The 25,788-nt window shown below is 35.6% G+C and overlaps 1 protein-coding gene across 1 annotated transcript in view; it reads left to right on the top strand.

The window, feature by feature from the left end:
* Positions 1-25,788, top strand: part of GRIK2 (glutamate ionotropic receptor kainate type subunit 2) — a 410,119-nt gene that overhangs the window by 162,807 nt on the left and 221,524 nt on the right. Inside the window, exons 5-6 of the mRNA XM_054195142.1 lie at positions 1,901-1,954; positions 5,039-5,212. Of these exons, the coding sequence (XP_054051117.1) occupies positions 1,901-1,954; positions 5,039-5,212 (228 nt within the window). The remainder of the gene's footprint in view (positions 1-1,900; positions 1,955-5,038; positions 5,213-25,788) is intronic.

The following is a 25,788-nucleotide window of genomic DNA, read 5'->3' as shown; positions in this document are numbered from 1 at the left end:
CCAATTTTTTCTGTGGGTTTCTTCTTGGGAGGATGATTGCAAAGATTAATGATGAAGTTGCTGGAAGAGAAAACAAATCGGAAATAAAGAAAAAAAAAAGTACCTTGAGAGACCAGTGAAATGGCAACTACTGTTTTCTGGCTAAAAATATATCATGAAAAGGGAAAAAAAAATCCCTTCATTCAGATAAGCATAATTAAATAAGGCAAATCTCGGTGGTAACTACATCACCAGGCAACCAGGAAAAGACGACATGATTCAAAAGGTTACGGAAGCACTGGAATAATGAGAGCAGAGAAATGACAATGTTTTGAAGAGGGAAAAGGAGTGAGTTCTTTTGAGAAGTGAGGATAGTGAGAGAAAGAAGACCTGGAAAAGAAAGAACACCAGCGCATAGCAGAATCAGGAACATGCGTAGGATGTTCTTCTGTAGAGATTCTGTGGAGTATGAAAGACCTGATTATGAGCAGTTAAGATATAGGAGAGTGCAAATGTGTTACATATACAAAGGAAGATACCTTGGCTTTATTTAAAAGCAACAACAACAAAAGATGAGATAATGGTTTTCCTGTGTTTAAGAGAATTTAAACTGTTATTGGCACACTACACTGTAGTTCCAAATATTATTGTGGGATTCTAAATACACAATAGTCATCCTTTGGAAAAGTGGTGTTGCAGTTTTTGTCAAAGTGTTGTCTGAAATATTATAAAACCTGATTATTTAAAATATTGCAGTTTTTGTCAAAGTCTTGTCTGAAATATTATAAAACTTGATATTTAAAATTCATTTTAGCTTTTAACTTTTCTTTGGAAAGGAACATATAGACTAGCCATTTTGTCATTTTTCAGAGAATGTCACAAGTAAAAAGGCTCCCACAGCCTTCAGAACTCTGATTTTTTTTTTTTTTTGTGTATACAAATTCAGGTATTATGACAGTCGTATAATTGTTGCCTTCAGTGTGTTTAAACAAGGTGTAATTGGTAGCGACTTGACAAAGAATTCTGTTGATAGTTTCTGGAAAGAAAGAAAACATTGCTTACATGTGTAGCTTTTTTACAGAGCTAAAATTAGGTAAAAATCACTTTAGGTACTCCAATGATTGAATAAATCATACTAGTCTAAGGCAAATTTTGTGCAGAGCATGAAGATACAGACCTTTCTGGTGAAAATGCCCTTAATGAATAAGAGTAATGAGACATCCATAGTTTATTGCTTTAAAATTGTATCTATCTACAAATATTTGCTCTTATACTGTTAAGAGAAAAGTATGAACATTTTAAAATGCACAGTTGATCAAAACCTATTGGTATTACATATTTAGCAAGACAGATGAAGGTACTTGATAGATATCTGAGTTTATAGAATCATATTATGAATATTTGTTCTTTATTTTTACTGAAATAGTATGTGTCTTGCTATTCAAGACTTGACTTGAATGGTTTCTTCCATGGTTGGAAAAATGTACACACATATAATATAAGCTTGTTTCCTTCTTTTAAATGCATGGTATTCATCAAAGTAGAAAAAAATATTTCCTATTAGGTTATTCTTTTTAAGGGAAGAGTTCAATAATGAATGAAAATATTGTCGACTCAAATTTTGTGTGGCAACTTAATGCATCCATTAGTATGTAAAACTATAAGCCACTTTCACATTTACTGCACTAAACAGTATAATAATATTCTTTATATCAGAAGATCTGGTTCATAAATTCCTTTAATAGTCAGTAATCTGCTCTAACTGCTAGGAAATGACTTGCTTGACCTAATTTTAGTATAATTCCAACTCTATAGTCTGATCCCAGTAGTGTTCTTTTGCAGCTTTTCATTTGCCATGTAAGTGTGATAAAAATGTATTATGTGACCTCAGAAACATTAATCTTTTGTTTATTTTTTTAAGGCTTTAGCTATGGGAATGATGACAGAATATTATCACTATATCTTTACCACACTGGTAAGTGGCTTATAAAAAGGTACTGATGACATCTAACAAAGATGTTACTTTCCTTAATTATATTACTTGACAAAGTGAAAAAGGTCTCTCTGGAATGGGGTATGAGTAAACACTGTTGAGTTTTCTTACTTTCAGTGAAAATTTATCAGGATGGTTTAATTATTGTTTAGCAGTGTGCCTTGGAAAGTGATAGACCTGAAAAAGCAACTGATTCTGTAGTAGTGCAATTTTTAACTTTCAAGCAAGCTTAAGTATATAATTCATAATTGATTTTATGTTATGAATTTTGTCCTTTTTTAGCTATTTGTATGTGAAGACTGTGACATTTTAAACTTACTCATATATTCCATATTTTTAATCCAATATTTTACAAAGTAATTGTTCACTGTCATATGATTCCTGAAAAATTTGCTGTGATTAGCAGCACCGTTTTATTTAACAGTGCACATGAGCTTTTTAGGCACCTGAATTATGCAATATTCTTTGGTGCCATTGTAAAAGTCATTAAGAAGAAATTTGATCATTCTTGGAACCATCAGATCTAAGATTTGCAATAAATGAACATTTAAAAATGCTCAAATGCTCTTACAAAACATAACAAATGTGTGTGCGAAGACCTTTGTTGCCGCTCACCTCAGCCTAAGAAATAGTTTAAAAGTTGGTAAAATAGAATCTACAATTGTGCACATTTCTTTGTTTTCCATTGTGCATGAATTTGCCCGTTTAGGTTGCAGTTCATTAAGGTTCTTAAAATACAAGTCATTTCAAGCATAAGACATATGTGCCTTGGTAAAACCAGGCTTGAAGTAACCTGTGTTTAAAGTCGCATACATATTTAAGTCCTTATGGAAATGAATCCTTTGTGGTAGGGTGGAAAGTTCACCTCAGAATCTCAAAACAGAAGTTCGTGGAAAGTACTAGCATGGAAATAGCTTGTTGAATAGAAAGCGAAATGATTTGTGGAGTTCATTAGAACTGTAAAGGCAAAATACCCTGCACAAGTAACTGTCATATTTCAGAAGGGTAAGTTGTTCTATACGGATTTAGGATTGCATACAATAGATTTTCCCTCACTAGTCTATCCAAATGGATTCTAGATGTTTCAAGGCATTTTTTATTTTTTAAATTTTCATTTTGCTAATGGTTGAAATTGCTTCTTTGAGTAGTATGCTGTCCATTGGCATTTAGTTTTTATTCTTAAAGCTGCATTTTACAATCAGGATTTTCTGTCATTTCCTTATTAGAACATTAGCTTTTTTAGGAGAGATGGGTATTATATTGACTTGGAACTATCAAAGATGATTTAGTGCGGACAAATGGGTGATGAATTTTGATTTTGCAGTGTAGCTTTGGAACTTGCATCAGAATTTAGTTATTTTGATATATTAATTGCTTCTTACCTGACATGGTGAAAATCCTGTCAAATAAATTTTCCAGTCACAGTGTTTACAGCAGTCTTCTGTGTATTCTTCTCTTGATTGATTCAGGGTCTAATGCAGTAGCTCATTAATACTCTGACCTGTGTGTATTTATAATATATGCATAATATTGTTGTGTATAGTTATTATATTCCAGTGTAAACATGAATGTGTTTGGATTACATAATTACCTCTGAGGGTCTGACTTCTTTCACAGTAAAAACCGAGAGAATATTTAAAGGAAAAGTTGTAACATAGTTCTAGTTATGTTCAATCTTTCCTTTGCAAGAAAATGTTTTATTTCTATAGAGAAGAGGACATGAGTTAGGCTATTTGTAAATGAATAACTTAAAATCATTTTGACACCTGCGTATCTTAGGTATTATATATGGAAAATGCCATCATAATTACTAGCTGTAATTAAAAATGGGTAATGATTGATACCTGGTTGATATTTTTGTGGGTTTAGTGATGTTAACAATGAATAATAAATTATATTCTGGCTTTACAGAGTACAATATTTAATCTTCTTCAGCTCTAGCCAGTAAACAAAATGAATCCAGGCAAGTGTTACTCCTAATACTACCATTTCATGGAAATTAATAGTATATTAAACAGCCAGCAAAAAATAAATTAGATATGAGATGAACGACTAAGTATGAATTATGTGGAAAATTTATATGTTCAATGAAACCAAAATGTCTTATGTATAACCTTGATTATGTCACTTTAAAAAAATATTTAAAAGGAAACAGAAAATAAATAAAATGAAATTTTGTTTATAATGCTTGTACCGAGGCCTAGTGAGTCATGACTGTTTTCTTCATCAACTTAATTTCCCTCCTCCATGTTCACAGCTTGAGCTTAGACCTGAGTTTTGTGAAGTCAAGTGCTGGTTCTACGTTTTTGCTAAGGATTCTGTCAAAGGACTGGGATAATCTTGAGTTTACTTGCTTGATTTAAAACTTAATTTTCTTCTTTTTATTAATTTATATTTGCCTCTGTGTGTGTTGGGGGGCTAAATGCACACACACATACATACATACGTTTTGAAAATACATTAATTGGCAAAGGTTATTCTTGCAAAGATAAAATCCTAATCAAAGATATGTCCATGTTTGGAAATATGATTGATAGCAGTGAAAAATGTTTCTGTTTAAATTTACAGCCATGCACATTTCCCCTCTCCCCTCCAATTTATCATCTAGAGATCAACATGTTTGAGTTTCATAGGTGCAAGGAAACTGTTTTTCAGTTTATTTTATGACTTGAAGCCTGTTCTGGTAAACCAGAGAAGTAGCGATTACTAACAATATTTTAAGCAATTAACAATAATATTTAAGCCTACTCTATTATTTAAGCCTAACTAGTAATGGATACAGTTCTACAACTGGACTTATAATTTCCTATGAGGACCTTTTTTTTTTTAAAGAAAAAAACAAAGGCATTTGAATCTGTTCTATGTGAATCAGATTACTCCCACTATAGGGTCAGCTGAGTTGCTTGCTTATGAGCACCAGCCCCCAGATAAACAGAGCATACTTCCTAGTGTATATCATGCTGTTACTCCTGCAAATTTCAGTACTCTCATATGGGGAGATGGTCTAACAATTGAAATAGGAATTGCAGTGTAATAAAGAATTTATATGATGGTCATTTTTTTCAGGACCTTTTTGCCTTGGATGTGGAACCCTATCGGTATAGTGGAGTTAATATGACTGGATTCAGAATTCTAAACACGGAAAATACCCAGGTGTCATCTATCATTGAGAAGTGGTCTATGGAGCGATTGCAAGCACCTCCTAAGCCTGATTCAGGTTTGCTGGATGGATTTATGACGGTATGAATATTTGTGATTAGTTCGCTTTTTTGTATATGTTTGCAAAGCTAAAAAAAACTTTTAACTTTTTATTTCTGTTACTAAAATTGTTTAGAGATATGAGACCAAATATTATTGTAGATGTGAGTCAGAGAGTAATTGTGGTGTGTCCGTTAATATTCTGTAGGCTGAATACATAGCCATATTAACTTTCTTTCAAAATCACACATACTGTATTTTTTTCCAAACGATAATGCCAAATTGTAAATGTCTAATTCATCTAGGCCATATTTCTCTACTATGTTGTGAAAATATTGTATGGGATCATGTAAAATCCTGACAAAAATCAAGCTAAAACACAGTCATCCCTTTCTCTTCTTTTTGTGTCTTACTCATTTAAGATTTATTCATTAATAATGTGTAGTATTTCATTCCTACATAATTATTTTTTTCCATTTTATATACTGTACATACTGTACATACTGTAAATAATATCTTCTAATATCTCTTCCAGTTTCTATGCCTTCATATATCTAATTAGTCTGGTGGTTTGGTTTTTTTTTTCCTTCCATTGCCATTATTCTTTGGCCTCACTTCAGTTCATGAAAATTGCAATTATATTCATGCAAATAAACTTTCATTACTAGGTTTTCAGTGAGTTTTTACTCATCAGCTGGAATTAAATCTACAATTATAATGTCCAGAAGGGATTTATTTTAAAACATATCTCACATTAGGACCTCTTTACTATTCAAATGTGTTGAAAGATCTGATTTTCCACTTTGGCCCAGACCGATTTGTAACATCTTTGCTGACAGAGTTCCACTGCTCTTTAGGGTTTGCTTTTTTTTTTTTTAAAGCCCTTTCATGTTCCATTTGAAAAATAGCAAATTCTGTTTCTTGAAGATTAGTATCTTCATTATCTATCAGTTATCTAGATTGTGTTAATTGAGCCACTTAACATAGCTAATCTTTTGAACGATATTTTGCTACTGATAAGATTTAAAGATTTTATTGACATTAAATACTAAATGACAATCAGTATTTTAATAAGTTAATTTCCCTTTTGTCTTGTTTTCAGAAAATTACCCTTTTAGAGAAAAATAATTTTTTTCTTCTATTTACTTGTTGTGTTTGGTATCTTGAATATGATAACTGTAAACATTTTAAATTTAATTTATTTACTAGTTCTGTTGTGCTGCACTTTTAAAGTAGTATATGATGGGGTCTGTGAAGATAATGTTATTCACTTCTCTAAATAAGTCCAAATAAGCAAATGAATCCCCAAAACTTAGAAATTTGTGACGTATACATCTGATTTACATATAGCTGCTGCTTATTCTTTTAGGTCATTGTATCGTGCTTCCTTGCTTGCATTAATATTTTAATTTTTTGATTTTTACCTTTTTTCAATTGAAAATTTGTAGCAGTTAATCTCATTCATTGTAGTTGTATATTTTATGCATTGATCAAAGATATAATGGATCTCAAACCTTTGCATAGTTACCAAGATCAGTAGAAATAGTTACTTTATCAGAACATAGGGCCATATAGTCAATAAAATGATAGAATAATAAATATTGGAACTGAGTTCTGTGGGCCAGTCGCATGTTTCTCATCTTTCGTGATGCTGTAAAGAAAGTGCTATTCTCAGAAGAGCTTCTGATGTGAGGCAGAAACCTATTATTACTAGTATATGACTGTGTAAGACCATACTTTACACCATTACTTTGCCTCAGGACAGAAAAGATGAAGTGCATGAAAAACACACTGTTTTTTCTTCTGGACCCTTAAGAGCTCTCTTTGTCAATCTAAGAGGAACCAAGTATTCATACAGACTGTGATGAATATTTTATGGAGATGCTTTATGTTGATTAAACCTCTAAATGCTCTTTGATTACCTGGGTTTTAGATATCTGGGATATGTGGATAGAATTTTAAGGATGTTTAAAGGCCTAAGTGTTAGGTGTTTACAGAGCTTTTATAAGTTGACCCTTAGATACAGAAAAAACATTCACAGGATGTCAGTTTTACAAGAAATGTCTTTGGAAGGTGTAAAAGAAGGTTATGTCATGACATTATTGCACAAAATTCTTCCTGTGCTTGGAATAAAATAAGTCATTTTATTGATGACTTATTAATAAAGTTGTTAAGTTTGTAAAATTTGATTTCTATTTCACTGTTGTTCACGTGTGTTTGAAGTCAGAAATGCACTCAGGAATTCAAGATTCTACACAAATGTTAATTGCTGTTATGGAATACTCTCACTGATACGGGCTGAACTGAGAATTTGTTTTATTTTCACTGGTTGATAATGACTACAGCTTACTCAGAAAAAATGTTTGCAATAAGCCTGCTTAACGATGGGAGCTCATTCAGCTTGAGCCATATAGCTAAATGCCATTTAATCAGGTATTAAAATATCTGAAACTTAAGAATTTGCGAAATAAAAAACTGAGGTTTGTCTGTGTCTGAGCACTTGGAGATCTCAGAGAAGACTAATTGGTTTCGAATGCTGTAAAACCAGGCAGCTAGGGATCACAAAGTTTGTAAGTTCTGGTGGTGTTTGTGTCTTCGTCTCACTTTTCCACCATATGTAAATCAACTTAGCCATCATGACAGAGCTAGACCTGTCAATTTAATGACATTGCATTTCCTTATTTATGATTCATAGAGTTCCCAGTCTTAATTCTTGTTTTGTTTTCTGTAGGCTTGTATAACTCTTGAATTATTATGTAATTTTCCTCATAATCATCTGACCTTTAGTATCCCAATGTGATAAAAAGTGGGTATAAAATTTCATCTCATCTCTTTGGAATGTTACAAGTCAAATTTCCAAGTGTGGATCCTATTGACTTCAATTCGGATAGTTTCTAGGCTGCTTCTCAGGACGGCTCTGGAAAGGGTGGTGCTTTAGCTCACCCAAGAAGCTTAGTGATGAAAAACAAGCTTTCCATCACAATATACTCTCCTTTTAGGGTTTCTTAAGATTCTTTGTATGGGCTTTGAAAACCATATTTAAATTACTTAATGAATGCTACCATATTTAATCATTCTATTATTAAATAAATGTTGACTTATTTGTATAACTGTTGTGGTTTAATCCCAGTTGGCAATTTAAGCACCACACACCCGCTTGCTCATTCCTCCACCCCTCCCACCCTCCCGGCGTCTGCAGTGTTTTTTCCATGCACGTTTCTGTCCCAGGGACCAGTCAATTATAATATATGAACAGCATTCAAATAAAAAGAGGCTGAATAGAGGTCTGCTCCAGGTTAAATATTTGGAGTTGTATGTCACCAAAATGAATGGGGTATTTTTTTGTATACAAAATGTGTGATAGATTCAGGTATACAAACCTGTGGTTCTGTTGAGGCAATCTGTCTTGAAAGTATTTCAGCATTGCAGATTGCAGTACAGACTGAAACTAGTTTGTAACATTCTTACAATGTTACAAAACAACTTTTAACTAGATTGGGGATCTTTAAGCAATTCTCTGATATATGATATATTCATTACTGTTATTTTTCACTAACTTTATACTAAATTCTGAAATTTGAAAGTTGTTGCTACTTAGCAACCACTTGAGCAAAATGACTTGCAATTAAAAAAAAAATGCTATTTTTCAGCCAGAATAAGATTTCTTCTTGAAAAATTAATTTATAATTTAAGTTAAAAAAACCCAAAACAACAACCAAACCCAAAAGAAAATGAACCCCCCCCCATCTAATTTATGTAACTTTAGCTTTTATTTTGCAGAAAGTTCAGATTTGCAAGGGTTCATCCTGATTTAGCCTGGAGCAAAAAATTGAATTTTAGATTTTCCTGCAAGATGGAAAAACTACTTAACTATGATGACTGCTTGTTTTTGTTAAATTCTAACAGTATTGTCAGCTGTACTGTATTAATGTAAAGATATTCTGGAAAACAGAGGAGTAACACACTATTTTCAAGAAACTTTACTTCAGCATACTTGACTTCTTATTTTTGAGTATGTACAAGTAGCACACAGAAGGGGAAAAAAAAACAACAACCAAACAAAAACCAAAACCCTGAGCATAAATGCACTCCTACATTTATATATGACAACTGTGATTCAGACCAAGCAAAGTAGAGCACGAATAAAGTGTTATGAGTTCAGAATTCTTTTACTCTACAGCTGTTAATCTTCCACAGTTTTCTGTGCCTTAAGTCAGAACTTAGCATGCATAATTAAGATGACCTAACAAGCTCTGCTGCTTCATTGACATAAAGTTTTCCTTACTAATTGCTTTTTCCTATCATCTGATTTTGCTATCTGCTTTCATTTTATGTAGAAAAGAGTGTGCTTTTTTATATTTTGACTATTAATTCTATTCTTTAATGTTCACTTTAGTAGCTGTATATGGCAGGTGCAGGGAAGCATTGTGGTACTTGATGAATGCTATAGCTAAGGTCAATATTAAAGTGTTTCCTCAGAAAAAAAATCAGTTTGGCTCTGATACATTTCGTAGGCTGCACAGCAGAATGGATTATTACTTAGTTGTGAGTTTCTTTTTGCACTCTTAATCCTTTTGTTTCTTTTTTCATACAGTGTGCTTTTTAAGATTAGGTGCTTTCCACCATGAAATATTTTTCTCAGCAAGTGAAAACTAGTTGTAATAACAATTTGGAGTGATATTAAATATTGAGGGCAAAAATGTAGAAATCTGTTGCACACCCAGGACGGGCTTATGGTTCATTTCTGTGTATGAGATTTTCATCTGATTCAAAAAAGGAGAGATGAAATTTTATGAATTAATATTTGAAATTTTTAAAAGTTGATGTATAGACTTCCTCGGATAAGGAGAATAGATCCAAGGATATTGAATCTAAGTGTCTCTGATCCATTTTAATCAAAGTTTAGGTGAGAGCAAGAGGTGAGCCAAGAAAAAGTCTGAATTAAAAAATACAGTAGTGATAAAGGAAGATATTAGATTTTAACCAAATAGTATTAAAATTAAAGTCTTAATTACTGACTCAAGAAACTGGGGGGATGCAAAACTGGAAATATGCTCTATTAGTAATGCTAGTATTTTGCATATTTAGGTCAGTTTATTTTTTAATCTAATTTAGTTCTGTACCTCAATTTCTTAGTTTCTTGTGCAGTGTTCTCCTAAAAACTAAAAGCACTAAAAAAAGCACTGCTTTGCTTTCCTCCCAAAGGAAGGTATCATTAGGGTTTTCATTCCGCACACTCCTGGAATTTGATTTACTCTATTAATCCGTGATGTCAGAATTTTCAATGACTCTACAAACTGACAGAGGTAGTGAGGTTATTACACTGGGTACAAATTCTGTACTGAGATAGAAAGTTCTCAACATTTAGTTTTGTTTTCCTTTAGGAAAATAGGTTTTTATAGTTACTTGTGGGTAGAAAAGAATACATTCATTGCAAGTATAGTATTTCTAAGCTTATTGAATTAGTGCTTTAATGAAGTTTAAGTGCTTCTCTAGCAGTTTTAACAGAATCTGCAGCTGCTTTACATCCCACTAATTCCTTAGAGTATGCTTTGATTTTTTTTAAAAATAATAAATTATTTCATACTTGTTTATGTTCTTGATTTGAAATGGTGATCTCTTTAATTTAGCAATGAAGTTTTTTTATAGAAGACTTCCAATTTGTTGAATAACTTGTTACAAATTAGTCATTTTGTTCTGTTAACAGTAAAAGAACATTTGTGAAACTGCAATTTCTTATCTCTACCTAACAATACAGAAATAAGTGTTATATTTGAGGTAGCGAGTTAAATAACAGTTTAGTAACTGCTAACAGCCACTGTGGCTGGACAGAAGGATTTGATGAGAAAAAGGTGCTGTTAAGGTTCCTGAGGGTGAAAAGATCCATAAAAATAAAAAGAAATAGTCATTATAGAAATACAGTCTCGGTTTCTGATTTAGAGCTTCAAAGAGGATAGCTTGTTATGTAGACAGCTTTATAATTATCCCTTTAGCAAAAGGACTTTTCTGGATTTGCTGATGAGATGTGTTTAGTAAAACAGTGTGGCAGCAAATGTGTACTTCAAAGGAAATACTAAACAATTACTTATTATGGCATTACAAGCTAGGAATTTCCCCTAGGCACAGTTAACTTCAGGAGTTTAGGGACTAAGCAGGATTTCATGCTGTAAGATGTTTTAGAAGTGATATGTCAGCTATTTTAAAAATTAATTGCATTATTAAATATTTGACTCCTGCATGTAGTCTTTCTTCATGTTTTAGGAGACAGGATCTATCGGAAACTTCCAATCCTACCCCTAAGGAAAGTTATGCCCAAGTGTTGTATAGCATTTAGCAGAAATTGCAGCTTCTGTCCTATGGAAGATTTCATAGAATTCTTCGACATGTAGTTTGAGGATGTATGCATTTATTTATAAATATACTAAGATTAACATGGATTTATATAATGCTTTCATGTTAGAACTCTCCTGCTACATCTTTACAAAGTAATAAAGGGAACACAGTGAAACAGCAAGTAGGGAAATGACAGAACTCTTGCAGCCTGCAAAAGCTCCTGTACGGTTTGGAAGACTAGCTGAAGCATCAGTTGTTTTTTGAAATGGGAACTTAAGTACCTTTACCCAGGAAAAATGCAAGTGTACCTTTACCCAGGAAAAATGCAAGTGTCTGCACTGTACAAAATTCAAAGTCTGAGGACTGTAGCCCAGTACACCATAATCTGTCAAAGACCACAGTTTTCTTAGGATATGCGTTCTGAAATTCAGTTTAATAGTTTATTTATACACTGTATTGTAACTTTTCACAAAAAGTGAACCAAAAGCAAGATTACTTTTATTGTGTTTCTTTGCTGTTATGGTTAAAGAATGTTGTCTTTAGGAACAGCATAATCAATTAAAGCTGGTAATCAGCATACTTATTTGCAGGAATGAACTGCAGCAATCATTATGGCTACAGTTGTAGGATGTGGAATGGTAACAGTGTAGCCATGCTGGGTTAAGCAGCAACATAAATCCTTCAATTTACGGAAAGAAGGGACCATCAATTCAGTTCTTATTATGTGCTCATCGGCTTCACAGTGGCACTGCCTTTTAGGGCTGGTGTGCACTCAACAGTAAGGTTTAAAAGTATGTTCTGGGTAAAATCCTGGTCCTTTGGAAATTGGTATCATAGAATCATAGAATGATTTAGGTTGGAAGGGACCTTAAAGATCATCTAGTTCTAACCCCTCTGCCCTGGGCAGGGACACCTCTCACTAGACCAGGTTGCTCAGAGCCCCATCCAGCCTGGCCTTGAACGCTTCCAGGGATGGGGCACCCATAACTGCCCCAGGCAACCTCTTCCAATGTCTCACCACCCTCAAAGTGAAAAATTTCTTCCTGATATCTAACCTAAATCTACCCTCTTCCAGTTTGAAGCCATTACCCCTCGTCCTATCACTACGTGCCCTTGCAAACAGTCCCTCTCCATCCTTCTTTTAGGCACCCTTCAGATACTGTAAGGCTGCTATAAGGTCTCCCCAGAGCCTTCTCTTCTCCAGGCTGAACAACTCCAACTCCCTCAGTCTGCCTTCATAGGAGAGGTGCTCCAGCCCTCTGATCAGATCTTCATGGCCCTCTGGACTCAGTCCAACAGGTCCATGTCCTTCTGTGTTGGGGACTCCAGAGCTGGATGCAGTACTCCAGGCAGGGTCTCACAAGAGCAGAGTAGAGGGGCAGAAATCACCTCCCTTGACCAGCTGACCACGCTTCTTTTGATGCAGCCCAGGATGTGCTTGGCCTTCTGGGCTGCAAGTGCACATTGCTGGCTCACGTTGAGCTTCTCATCCACCAACACCCACAAGTCTCACTCCTCAGGGCTGCTTTCAAGCCATTCTCTGCCCAGCCTGTATTTGTACATGAGATTGCCGTGACCCAGGTGCAGGACCTTGCACTTGGCCTGGTTGAGCTTCATGAGGTTTGCACAGGCTGACCTCTCAAGCCTGTCCAGATCCCTCTGGATGGCATCCCTCATCCCTTCCCTCCAGTGTGTTGACTGCCCCACACAGCTTGGTGTTGTTGGCAAACTTGCTGAGGGTACACTCAATCCCAACATCCATGTTGCCAACAAAGATGTTGAACAACACCAGTCCCAGTACTAATCCCTGAGGAACACCACTCATCACTGCTCGCCACTTGGACATTGAGCTGTTGACCGCAAGTCTTTGAGTGCGACCATCCAGCCAGTTCCTTATCCACAGAGTGGTCTATCTGTCAAATCCATGTCTCTCCAATTTGGAGACAAGGATGTCTTGTGGGACAGTGTCAAATTCTTTGCATAAGTCCAGGTAGATGATGTCTGTTACTCTCCCCTTATCTACCAATGCTGTAATGCCGTCGTAGAAGGCCATCAAATTTTTCAGACATGATTTGCCCTTAGCGAAGCCAGGTTGGCTGTCACTGATCACCTCCTCATATTCCATGTGCCTTAGCAGAGTTTCCAGGAGGATCTGCTCCATGAGCTTGCTGGGCACAGAGGTGTTACGCCTTTTCCAGTCACTGGGAACTTCACCAGACTGCCACATACATGCGTGCGATTTGGCTAAGCTTTAGTATACTACATGTATGCCCAGTTTAGGTATGGTAATACAGATGAACTGGAGAGTTGATGGTTTTTTTTTGATGGAGTATTAAATATTACATAAAGTAATGGAGTGAAAAAGAGTTAAAATTATATGTAAATATTTGTCTCTGAATATTCATGTGGTTGATTTGGGTATAGTTTGGTAAGCTCTGTCTGTCTCAATTCATTATATATTTCTGGTTTATGAAAAACAAGAATGTGTTTTTGTTTTCAGTCTTTCTGTTACTGATTAATACTAATTACTAGACCAGTTGACATAGCTGGTAAAAATGAACAAGCTTCTATTAAAGACCTGAAGGTTTATGTGCTTGAATGTTTTTCCATTTTTTCCATTTCCAGGTGTATATAGATTTGTCTGATAAAGATATTACTTGTCCCTAAAAATCTTTTTTTGCTTATCTTCTTAAGCTGCAGCCCCCTATTTCTAATTTTAAATGGGTTCATATAGTACCTGCAGACTTCACTGGGATTTTCATCCAGATCAGATATATAGTTATTGCTTAAATTCATTTTCCTAAGGGATAACTCTATTTCCTGTCCAGAACATCATGGACTCAATTTTAGTGCTTTCCAGATGACACAGGATATTGTGCCTGGCCTCCAACTGCCCCTCCAGAAGACCACAGGTTTTCTGTAAGTCCAAAGTCACGTCTGCACACCTTCTGTGGATGATTTGCATATCCTTGAATATTTCAAATGGTTCTATATGCCTGCGTTTAGGCTGCTTAATCAACCTTCTAACTAGAATTGTAGCAGTAAATATATTTTCCACTTAAATAGTCTAGTGGGAATACAATTGCCACAAGCACACACGCAGAGCTATTAAACAGTGCCTAGGAAAATTCAAGCATCAACCTGAATCTGCATGTGAATACCTTTATATCAGGCTGGAAACAAAATCAACATGCTTTCATTATTATATATTTTCTTTGTGAACCTGAGGCCTCTGCTGTCCCAAGCCACATTTGGCACAGAAAGAGGTGAAAAAATAACATACAGAATGCACTAAAGAGTATTAAGTATCATGAAACTGTGAAACAGAGATTTCAGATAATACAGTTTTTATACTCTTCATATTCCTACTTTCTAAGCCCTGAGTATCTCTGCTATGTTAATAGCAGAGGTAAGGCTGTATCCTATTTCAGATAATGAGAGGCTATGTAATGTCCTGGAAAAAAATATTAAACTTTTAAAAAATTCCTTATTTTGATACTTTAGAATCATTTATTCAAGGCTACTGGTGAAATGCTACTAGGAAAGCGTTACTATGTAAAGGATATTCTGTGCATGCAATTTCTCTCAATATTATTTATAAAAACAAAATCTCATTTTATCTCTTTTTGTCAAATGTAGCAATGGATGTATTATTCAATCCGTCTGTTTACTGAGCTGTTTACTTGAGGCCTCAGTTCAACAAAATGTTTAATATGCTTTCTTGCTGAAAAATCAATACAGAGCTTGTCAGTAGCCAGAAGTCAACTGGACTACTTTGACGCTTAAGGTGAAGTATATAATTTCTTTAAACGGGTCTTCAAAGGTCACTCATTTTAAAAAAAAGTCTTAAGTTTTTTTTATGTAAGTTACTTTGGGTGTATGTAAGTTACTTTGTTACACTCCTTCACTCATATTTTGAGTGAAGACTGAGAATTTAAAAGTATTTCTGAGCATGAGGGCAATCTTTTTTCGGTCTTTTCATGATAAATGACGTATTTCAGAAAACACCACTTTGCAAATTGTGTATGCCTGATGATATGATTGTTCTCAGTGTAGTTTACATAAAAGATATACAATATTAACTTCAGACTATTTTGCATTTCTTAATCTTCTATTTGCTTAAAATACGGGACAGTTATTCTGATATAATTTCAAAGTTTGAGTAAGTTTTTAGTTAGAATCTAAATAAAAATAACTGTATGTGAACGAATATTCTTCTCTGCAAAATTGCTGAAAAGAAACTTATTTTAAAAAATTTATTCATCTTCAAACTGAAAAAAACCACCTTTTTTGTTACAGTGCTCATAATTTTTGTCAGTCCCAAGGGTGCTTCACACCCTTCACACCTTCACACCCTTGGATGCTGGAAGTAGGAGATCTTCCTGAGCAGGTTGATTTGCAGTAGAGTATGTCTAGAAATGAAGCCAGGGAACATCAAGCTGGAGGACTGGTGGGCAGCTATTTCATTAAGTTGTTAGGCTAATTTAAAAGGTGATGTCAACAAAATTTCCTGACTGGACTATCCTGGACTCCTTGGAGAAAACTGGCATACCTGTAGACAGTTTTTGGCCAGTGGTGGATTGCACGGAATCATAGAACAGCCCAGGTTGGAAGGGATCTTGAAAGGTCATCTTGTCCAACCTTCCATGGGAAAAGGAGCCAAGGTGAGATAATCTGGCACCCTGTCCAATTGTCTTGAAAACCTCCAGTGATGAAAACTCCATCATGTCCCTGGGGAGGTTTTTCCAGTGGTTGTTCTCCCGGTAAAAAATGTCTTTATCAAGATGAAACCTTTTCTGGTGTACCATGTATACATTGTCCTTTGTCCTCCTCATGTGGCTCCTTGTGAAGAGACAGCCTACATCCTCCTCCTAACTGCCTTTTAAGTGTACTGAAATACTGCGAGGAGGTCCCGCCTGAGCCTTCCCCAGGGAGAAAAGACCTAGCTCCTTCAGTCTTTCCTCAGAGGGCAGGTTTTCCAGCTCTTTGATCATCTTTGTGGTGCTCCTTTGGATCCTCTTCAGTGTGTCCGTGTCTCTTTTGAATTGTGGGGACAGTAATTGGACAGAGTACTCCAGATGTGGCCTGACAAGTGCTGAGTGAGATGATCACACCTCTATGTCTGTTAGTAATGCCCCTGTGAATGCAGCCGATTTTCCTTTGTTGCCGCAGTGGCTCATAGCTGACTTATGGTCAGCTTGCTATCCACCAGGACACCCAAGTCCCTTTCATCAGGGCCGCTCCGCAGCCACATGGATCTTAGCACGTATTGGGCTCTTTGATTATGATATCTTTGCACTTGTCTTTGTTAAACTGCACACAGTTCTTGCTAGCCTATCCAGGTCTCTCTGTAAGATGGCTTTCCCTTCTGACATGCCCCCTTACCACCCAGTTTAGGGTCATCAGCAAACTGTTTAGCAATGGGCCTATGTCTTCGCTGTGCTTCTGCTTACTGGTCACATATCTGAAGAACCCTTTCTTGTTGTTCCTGACATCTTTGGCCAATTTCAGTTCTGCTTGAGCCTTAGTCTTCCTGCCTGCATCTCTGCATACCCTAGTAAGGTTCTTGTAGTCCTCAGTGGATATTTGGCTGCCTTTCCATAGCTGATCTGCTTCTTTTTTTTCTTTTAAGCACACCCAAAGGCTTGTTGTTAAGCCAGGGTGGTCTTTTGTTCTGCTGCCTTCCTTTTACTTTGTAGGGGATGGAGTGTTCTTGTGGTTTCAGGAGGTTGTTCTTGAATAATTCCCAGCATATGCAAGCTCATTTGCCCTTCATGTATGCTTCCCATGGAATTCCTCACAGCTGAGCTCTGAGCATATTGAAGTTAGGTCTTATAAAATCCAAGTCTTTGTCCTGCTACTTCATTGTGCTCAGCAAGAGTTTAAACTCCACAATGTTATGATCACTGTATCTGAGATTGCCATTGGTAGTTATGTTGTCAAGTAAGTCTTCTCAGTTTGTGAGCAGTAAACCTAGTCACGCACTGTTCTTAGTTGGCATGTCCAGCCACTGTAGAAGGAAGCAGTCCTCAATGCATTCCAGGAACCTGATGGACAACTTGTGTGCCTCTGTGGTGTTTTCCCAATGGCCAGGAAATTGACATCACTCATGAAGACCAGGTTCTGTTCGTTCATGGTTGTGTTTAGGGGCAGGCGGAATTAGTTCAGTAACATACTTGCATATTTGTAAACTTTAAATTCTGCTGTCCATATGTATACCAACACAATGTATACAAAATTACATAGAAACCAATTTAGTAATGATACTTTGAAGATGAAAGTGCTGTAACATTTTTTTTTATCCTCTGAGCATTAAGCTTATTTGAGGGTTGGCTTCATGTTGGGTTTTTTTTTTTTGCCATTAATAGAATATATCTCTATGAAGCACAATACAGGGGAACATACCTCTGTGACCTTCACAACTTCTCTGACCCCTGTGAATATTTCTGCTCTGTTTCTGCCTCTGAGTATGTTTTTCATTCTGAAACTTTCTTTTTTTTTGGGGGGGTGGGAGTAGAAATAAGTCAGGTATATAGGAATATCTGCTATAGAGTTGGATAAATTTTTTTTTCCAACTTCTAGTTGAATATGGAAATGCAAACACTGTCATACCACTTTCTGTTTAAAGAGCACTGTCATGCATGTAAGGTCCTAAGTCTGAAGTTCGCTGCATGATTATGAATTGAAAAACTAAAATCTATATTCATGGAAGGAGATGTTTCTGTCTTGGATTGAAAGATTTATAGCAACATCTGGGAGCAATTAGAAAGGCTTCTTTGTTCTGTGGCACAGTTAGGTCTTCATATCTTTGTACAAAGTGAAGATGTGCTTAATGATTTTGATTAGTAAACGCTTAGATTTGCCACAGTTTTGCAATTAACAAGGAAAATAATAACACAACCCTTTGCTTTAAAACTGAATATTCCTCTACTAATGCTAATACAAGAAGGGGTCTCTATCTTCATTTGCTGGGTTTAGTCCTAGGACAGTATTCTAGATGAAAAACCTAAATATACAAAGAGAAATAAATATACCTTTTACTGAAACTTATGTCAAGTTGCATCAGAGAGTATTATGCCTGTGTTTCTTTTAGCATTGAACATGCTTAGGTTTCTTTGACTTTACTGTTTCACATTTGGCTTATATGCTTGGACTAGATACTTGTCTTAGATAAAGGTCATCAATTAGGAACAGACACCAGCAATTAGGAAATTGTTTTTAGAAAACTTAAAGGGGTTTAAATATGAAGATCTTGAAAGAAGTCCTCTTTAAACAAAAAGTCATAAAGTCTTAAGCACAGCTGTGTCATATAAAGCAAATTTTATTGGGTTTGTTTGTAAATTGCAACATAAGGAGCTTTATGTGTAGTTTTGCAAGGCTGAACATAAAGCTAAGGTTTATTTTGGTTATGAACAAATTTTTAAAATCCGCTAATGTAAAAAGAAGTCAATGATGATTCTGTCTTTCATACATAGATGTAGAATACTGAATGACATTGTAGTGGATTTAGTGACTACAATTTCTCAGAGAAAGACACAGAAAAAAGTGAGGATTATGCTCTTTCTTGCATCCAGATAAAGTGTGTGTGTATTCATTTAAAAAAAAATCAGCCATATTAGGTTAAAAATAAAGTTACCTGTCAATTTTATTGAAGTTACACTGAATTTGATGAGATCAGATTATCATTTAAGGTTCATTCCTAAAAAAAACCCAACATATGGGATATACTTGGAAATACACAAATGAAAGAAGAATAAAGTGAAACTGTAAAATGTGAAACACTGTAATAAAATGTATACATACTGAAGTTCAGCTTGAACGTAGTAAAATTCAGGAAAAATCAGTGAGTTTTGTTAGCTTTTTGCATCATTGCTAGGAGTTCTCTGAGGCAAAGATCACACTCCTTTCAAAAAGCTGTGAATCAAGAGACTCATATGGATGATGCTTGAGTAAAAGTGTATGATGAGTGAAAGATGAGACAAGGGAGAGGGGATTCCAGTAGTAAAATTGCAAGCAGATTTTCAAATTTTTACATATATTAGTGTTTCCATTTCTTTATCTTGTGACTACTAGCATATGTTTCTTTCACTTTTGGTCAGAATAGTCTTGGGAATCAAAATGTTTAGGTGATCTATGTGAAGTTTATTCAATGATGTTGGTTAGAACCAGAATGTCAGGGACCTCTATTGATTTACAAGTGTGATCAAGGCCAAAAGTCTATCAGTAGAGCAGTGGGAACTAAAGCACTATCATGAGAGAATCTTTACTACCTGAACACTAGGTATTATAATTGTTACAGAAAAATAATGAACGGCTTTTCTGGGAATATAAATTAGCAACAACTAGCCAACCAGATCTAACACAAGTTTTACTAATGATTTGCTCCTAAAGAGTGAGCTGTTCCCTGAGAGGATGTGTTCCTATCTCTTCATTTGCAGAGGTATGTCCAACTTTTCAGAACCACTGAAGTATTGTTTTCTTTGTATTCCACAAGTTGTGATAATTTTGAAATGCAGTACTTAATTTTTGAAGCAGCTTGCATTATTACAGGTAGGTGAGTAATATTCAACCAGGTGCAGTTCAATGTATAAAGTATCAAATGTTGAAAATGTTTTAATTTAAGGCTTTGTGATAGTGTAAAAAGTTACTGGTTTTGTTTTTTTTACTATAAGCATTTTTTAATTTTTTGTGTGTGTGTGTGGTAGAAACATCACTGGGAGCAACCCATTGCACATCATGGAATGATGTGGTCAGTTATGCTTCTTTAATGTGACTTTACCCTCTTAAAAATGGATTCTTATCATGATATTTAGGTCTGTGGTGTCCTGTTCTCCACCGTCCCCCACCCCTCCCTTGCATTCTCTAAACTGTTTTTTCTGACTTATACGGTTGGAAGTAGTAGTATATAAAAACAATAAAGAATGCAATTACTTTTCCCTGAAGATAGTAAAGAATTGAACAAAATACTTCAGGACTCAAACAGAAGATTGAAGCATTTCAAATATTGCATTTGGAAACATGAACAGAACATATACAGTAACTTCTTTGTATAAGAAGAATCTCTATAAAATACAGCACGTTCAGTGGAGAGCCACCAAGCTTGTCAGGGCTGAAGGAGTGGAGCACTTGCACTAGGAAGAAAGGCTGAGGGAACTAGCCTGGGGAAAAGAAGGCCTCATGAGGACCTAACAGCACCACTCCCAACACCTGCAAGGAGGTTATCAAGAAGACAGAGCCAAGCTATTCCTGGCAGTGCATGGTGTGAGCATAAGAGCAAAGGCATAAACTGAGAGAGGTTTGGAGTAGTTATAAGGCAAAACTTTTTCACCATAAGGAAAGAAAAGCAGTGGAACAGATTGCTCTGAGAGGTTGTGTAGTCCCCATCCTTGCAGGTTTTCAAGACCTGATAAAAGTTCTGAGCAATGTAGTCTGACCTCAGAAGTGACATTGTGTTGGGCAAGGGGTTGGACTAGGGAAGTCCGGAGGGCTCTTCGACTTGAATTATCTTATGGTCTTTTGTTTATACTCAACAACCTCTCATGGCTGTCCTCTGAGAGATTAATCTCCAGTAGCTCTGTAGATCACTATTTGATCTAAGGGAGCCTCTCCAAAAACAACAGCAGTTGTTGGTAAACCAGAGTACCAGTTCTTCCTTTTCTTCTAGAAGTTATCCTTCTGGTTTGGGAGAAGCATCTGCATCATTTCATCTTTTGCTTCTATTTTAATACTAACAGGCATGTGAATTTTTCAGATTACAACAAAACTTTATTAAATGTAGTGTGGTCTCAAATAGAATTTTTAAATTCTACAGAATTTAAACCACAGAAGATGTGTTAGAATATATCAATTGTGATTTTATCAGACTATTGACAAGAAGCCTAATGATCCCGTGTTCTGTTCAGAGTTTGGCTGGTTTGCTGTGTTTTAATGTAAGGAGAATCATTAAATGAGCTTGTCTACACTGTACAGTCATAGGCATAGTGGTTAATCTGCCTGTCTCCTTTCTGTGAAGCTGTTGAACAGGCAACTTTGCAGAAAGCTTGGTGGCAAACCAAGTAGAGCCTTTCCAGGAATGGCTAGTGGTCTGCTAAATCATCCAGCAGTGGCTCGGCGTATTCAGACATTCCTTCGTGGTGGTGGCCATGTCTTAGGCTTTATTTGTTTCTGTTTGCAGATAAACTGCCCAGAGAACAAGTTTAATATCCTTTGCCTGTGCTTCAGAGTGAACAGTACATACATACCTCCTAATGAAGAAGATATCTAAACAGTATGTGTGGAATTCACCTCTCCTAACTTAATCTGTGTAAAATTCAGGTGTCTAGTAATTGCCTATATTTCCTTTTCAGTCAGTAGAGTAAGAATACAGAAATTTTCCTAAAAAAGCTTCATAGACTGTGTTACCGAAGAGGTGTCTATGGAGAGCCTAGATGATTGGCTGGCCAATTTTAAATGGCTGAATTTAGATGAAGAGATTCCTTTCTGATGTATGTAGGTTTTGCACATACAGGCCCCTGCCCCGTTTTTTGTTGTATTGTTCTTTGACTTTTGAAGAAGTGTTTACCATTCTAATCTGCCTTGACTGTAGCTCTAAGGACATATGTCTTCTTTAATATGGACTATATTACTTTGGTGACCTATCTTTAATCAGTGACTAAGTACACAACAAGGTGATTATGTATTTTGATAAACTAACTAAAAATGCGCTAACAATACAGTAGAAGCTTTAAGTAAATAAGATTGCATGTTTTGTGTTTCCCTAAAACACAAGAATATTTTTGCTTTCAAGGCTGGTGCAGAAGGTCAGTTGTCAGTACTGTCTCAATTTTTCCAGTTCTGTTTTAATTGTTGTGGATTTTTGCAAATTTCATGACCTGAAGGAACTTTTTAAGAATTAATCTGGTTGGATAGGACTTGGGTAGCAAATTTAATGATTTGTATCAGAAACTATAGCACTCTACATTACTTTCTTCCTGATGACATTTGGTGAAGACTCGCTCCTTGTCTGTCCAAACCAATCTACGCTTATTTTGTAGAGACCTGATGAAATTATCTCTTCTCTTGTTGCACTTTGTAAACCCAAACAGTTTAGTTCTTGCCAGAGATGTAGGGAGGGAGGAAGGAGTTTTAAACTCTTTAAATAGATATAGCAGTTCTGTATGTCAGAAAAATAGACAAAGCTCCAGGTCTTTTCTTTTGATAAGATCCTGATTGTGTAAAGTACTGAAAAGTTTTATGAGGCTCCATAGCGTTTTCAGATTAGCCAGGGGCTGCACTGCAGCAGCTAGTAAGCCAAATTGCCACGAGTCAATTTATTGTGATGTTACTCTTTCAATATGTCTTCTCCTCATTATTGGGACAACAGCAAGAATTTGAGGGTGGTTTTTTTTTTTAAAAAAAAAAAAAGGAAACAAAAAATACACTGCAGTACTAGTTCCACAATTCTTGTGACCCAGAGGTCTCTAACTAGTAAGATAATGTTATTTATGTATATGTGTTTATGACTTATTCCAGTGGAGTAATGTCCTGTGGGAAGACAAACTAGGGGAGAAAAAAAAATATTCTGGGTAAGTATGAGCCATTGAGTAGGCCAAGATTAGATAATGAGGCCTTCAACAGCCAGTAATGGAATAACATTAAGTTGGATGTGCTAATGGAGGTACCATGCTGGGAATGCATACATTTTAGTTGGAATTTCTTATGAGGGGGTGATTGCACATTATGATACAACTAGCTACACTAAATGCATGGAAATTTTCTGCCAGAAAATTAAGGCCCCCTCTACCAGATAATGGCTGAAAATTAAGGCCCCCTCTACCAGATAATGGCTCACTGGAGGAATGTAATAGTAGTGAAGTAAAATCTGAAAACAGATGATTTCCTATTTAATAGTTCATTGACTTTCCTCCTAGAGTCGTTGTCTCCACCATGATGGCTATGGTCTTTATTTTCATTTTGTAATCAAGCTCAAGCTGTTTTGGTATGATCTGGGAAGGTACTTCTTTGTTGTTAGAAAAAAGTTTAATTCATTAAAGTATTATGTTTTTCAGTTCAGGTGTAGCTACTGATTTCAAATGGATTTTCACTAGTGTGCCTGAATAGATCTTGCATAATACATTAAATTATTTTATTCAGTTTTGCCATCCATAATTGCCACCCTGTCTTCAGTATGAATTTCAATAATTTCTGATATCCATGTGTGTCTCCAAACATTTAATATTTCCTGGATATTTCTAATATATGGTTCTGCTCTAAAGGTTTTAATATTTTTTTTTTGTGTGTGATTAATTATTAAGCTTTTAGCAGGATAAGCACGTTATTGTTGCGTCTGACACCTGGTAAAAATTATTAATGTTTATAGTGTACTGTGAGCAGATATATGATTTCCAAAAGAGAAAAAAATTAAATATCTGATTAAGAGGTTTTTCTGTGTTGTGCGAACTGTCCTCCTCACTCTGCTGTTATTTCTGACCAGACAAATAGCTTTCCTATTTTTCTTTCAACTAAATAGCCAAAGCCCTACTTTTCTAGGAACTGCTATTCTGCAAAAATTTTCCATTACGTCATTCAGTAAAAGATGCTTGGAGGGAAGGACATAAATAATCTGTGTGTATCAAACAATACAGAGAAGTAGGTGTTGTCCAGAATGACTGGAATAGATTATCTCTCTCTATTGTATGCGATGTTAAACTTGCTGCCTTGGTTTCTTTATAAAACCTATCCATGAATTGCTAACTGATTTTTTTTTTTGAAAATCAGAATGATTTTCCTTGATTTATAATGTAGGGAAAATGATGGTTAAGAATCTGTAGTTTTCAGAAATATGGGTAGCAAGGGAGGGCTTGTATCTAGAGCAACAAAAAAAGCAAATCATGAGACTTTAGTAAACATGAATCTGTGGACCCATAGAATCGTCAAATAGTTTGGTTGGAAGAGACCTTCAGAGCTCATCCAGTCCAACCCTGCTGCCATAGGCAGAGACGTCTTTCACTAGACCAGGTTGCTCAAAGCACCATCCAAAGTGATCTTGAACACTTCCAATGATGGGACATCCAGAACTTCTCTAGGAAACCTGTTCCAGTGTCTCACCACCCTCATCATGAGGAATTTCTTCCTTATATCCAGTCTAAATCATTCAGTTGTCTTAAAACCTGATGTGAGAAACCTCCTTTTTAAAAATTAAACATTCACAGGCATACTCAATTCTAAAGTCTAATCAAATTGTGTTATATATGTAACATGAGTTATATGCGTAAACGTTTGAGTGGAAAGGATTGTGAAGTACAAAGTACTTTCAGAAATGTGTGATGGACCCCTTTGCGGTCCATACAGTTTCAATTCAGGTACCTTGGTGTGCCAGGTATGTTTCCTTCTGGTGCCTGCAGAACTGTAAACTGCACCAATGAGTGCAAGAAGTAGCAGGTGCACAGCTCCTTTTTTGGCTGTGAATTCCTTGCTGGAGCAAAATTACTGCAGAATATAGGACAATGTAATAAATTTAGAGAAAGTATAATCTGCTTATGTTCCTTTTGATTTTCAGTGCTTCATTTGGGATGCTTCTCTGTCTCAGGCTTTTTTACCCACTATTTACCCACTAAAATAATTATCATGTACCCTCTTTCTAATATGTTTCTTACACCAATATTTAATTGTGGTGGTAGGCTATACCTGCTTTAAAAAATGCAATTTAATACTTGGAGTAGGTTTTTGAGCGGCATCATCTGTGTTGAGCTAGTAATATCTAGCTCTCTGACAGTATTGGTTCAATGATTTCTTGTAAAACTAAGAGTAGTAGAGGTGAGCTGTTTTCACAAAGAAGAATATTCAGTAGCCAATGGACTTCTGACTGGAAGTAAATCTTCAGTTACATTTCTATTGGCTTGATGACCACAATCTTAGCTTTTGGTTGTTGTGAAAGCTAGTGATTTTATTTTGGAGAAATGGAAATAATTTGGAGATCCCTGATTGGTAGGTAAACTATTATCTGATAAACAATGTACAGAGAAGTAAAATAATTTGTACTTAAATGACCATAAAGCAACAATCATTCATAGAACTCTAATGGGTATCAATTAAATACCCATTAGTGTGGATCCAGGATGCAGAAATGAAAGTTGTGTTTTCACGATGGCTTTATGAAACTTATGAAAAATCCCCAAATAAAGAATTAGAGTGAATTTACTATTTAAGCTCCTTTACTTGCAAAACGTGTCTTCCTTTTGTTGGGATTAATGATTTCCTTTCCTGTAGGCATTAGAACTGTTTATTGATTTCTTTTTTTTTTTTTT

The sequence above is a fragment of the Rissa tridactyla genome, chromosome 3 (genome assembly GCF_028500815.1).
Source record: "Rissa tridactyla isolate bRisTri1 chromosome 3, bRisTri1.patW.cur.20221130, whole genome shotgun sequence".
NCBI lineage: Eukaryota > Metazoa > Chordata > Aves > Charadriiformes > Laridae > Rissa > Rissa tridactyla.
This window is presented reverse-complemented; position numbering and strand designations above follow the sequence as displayed.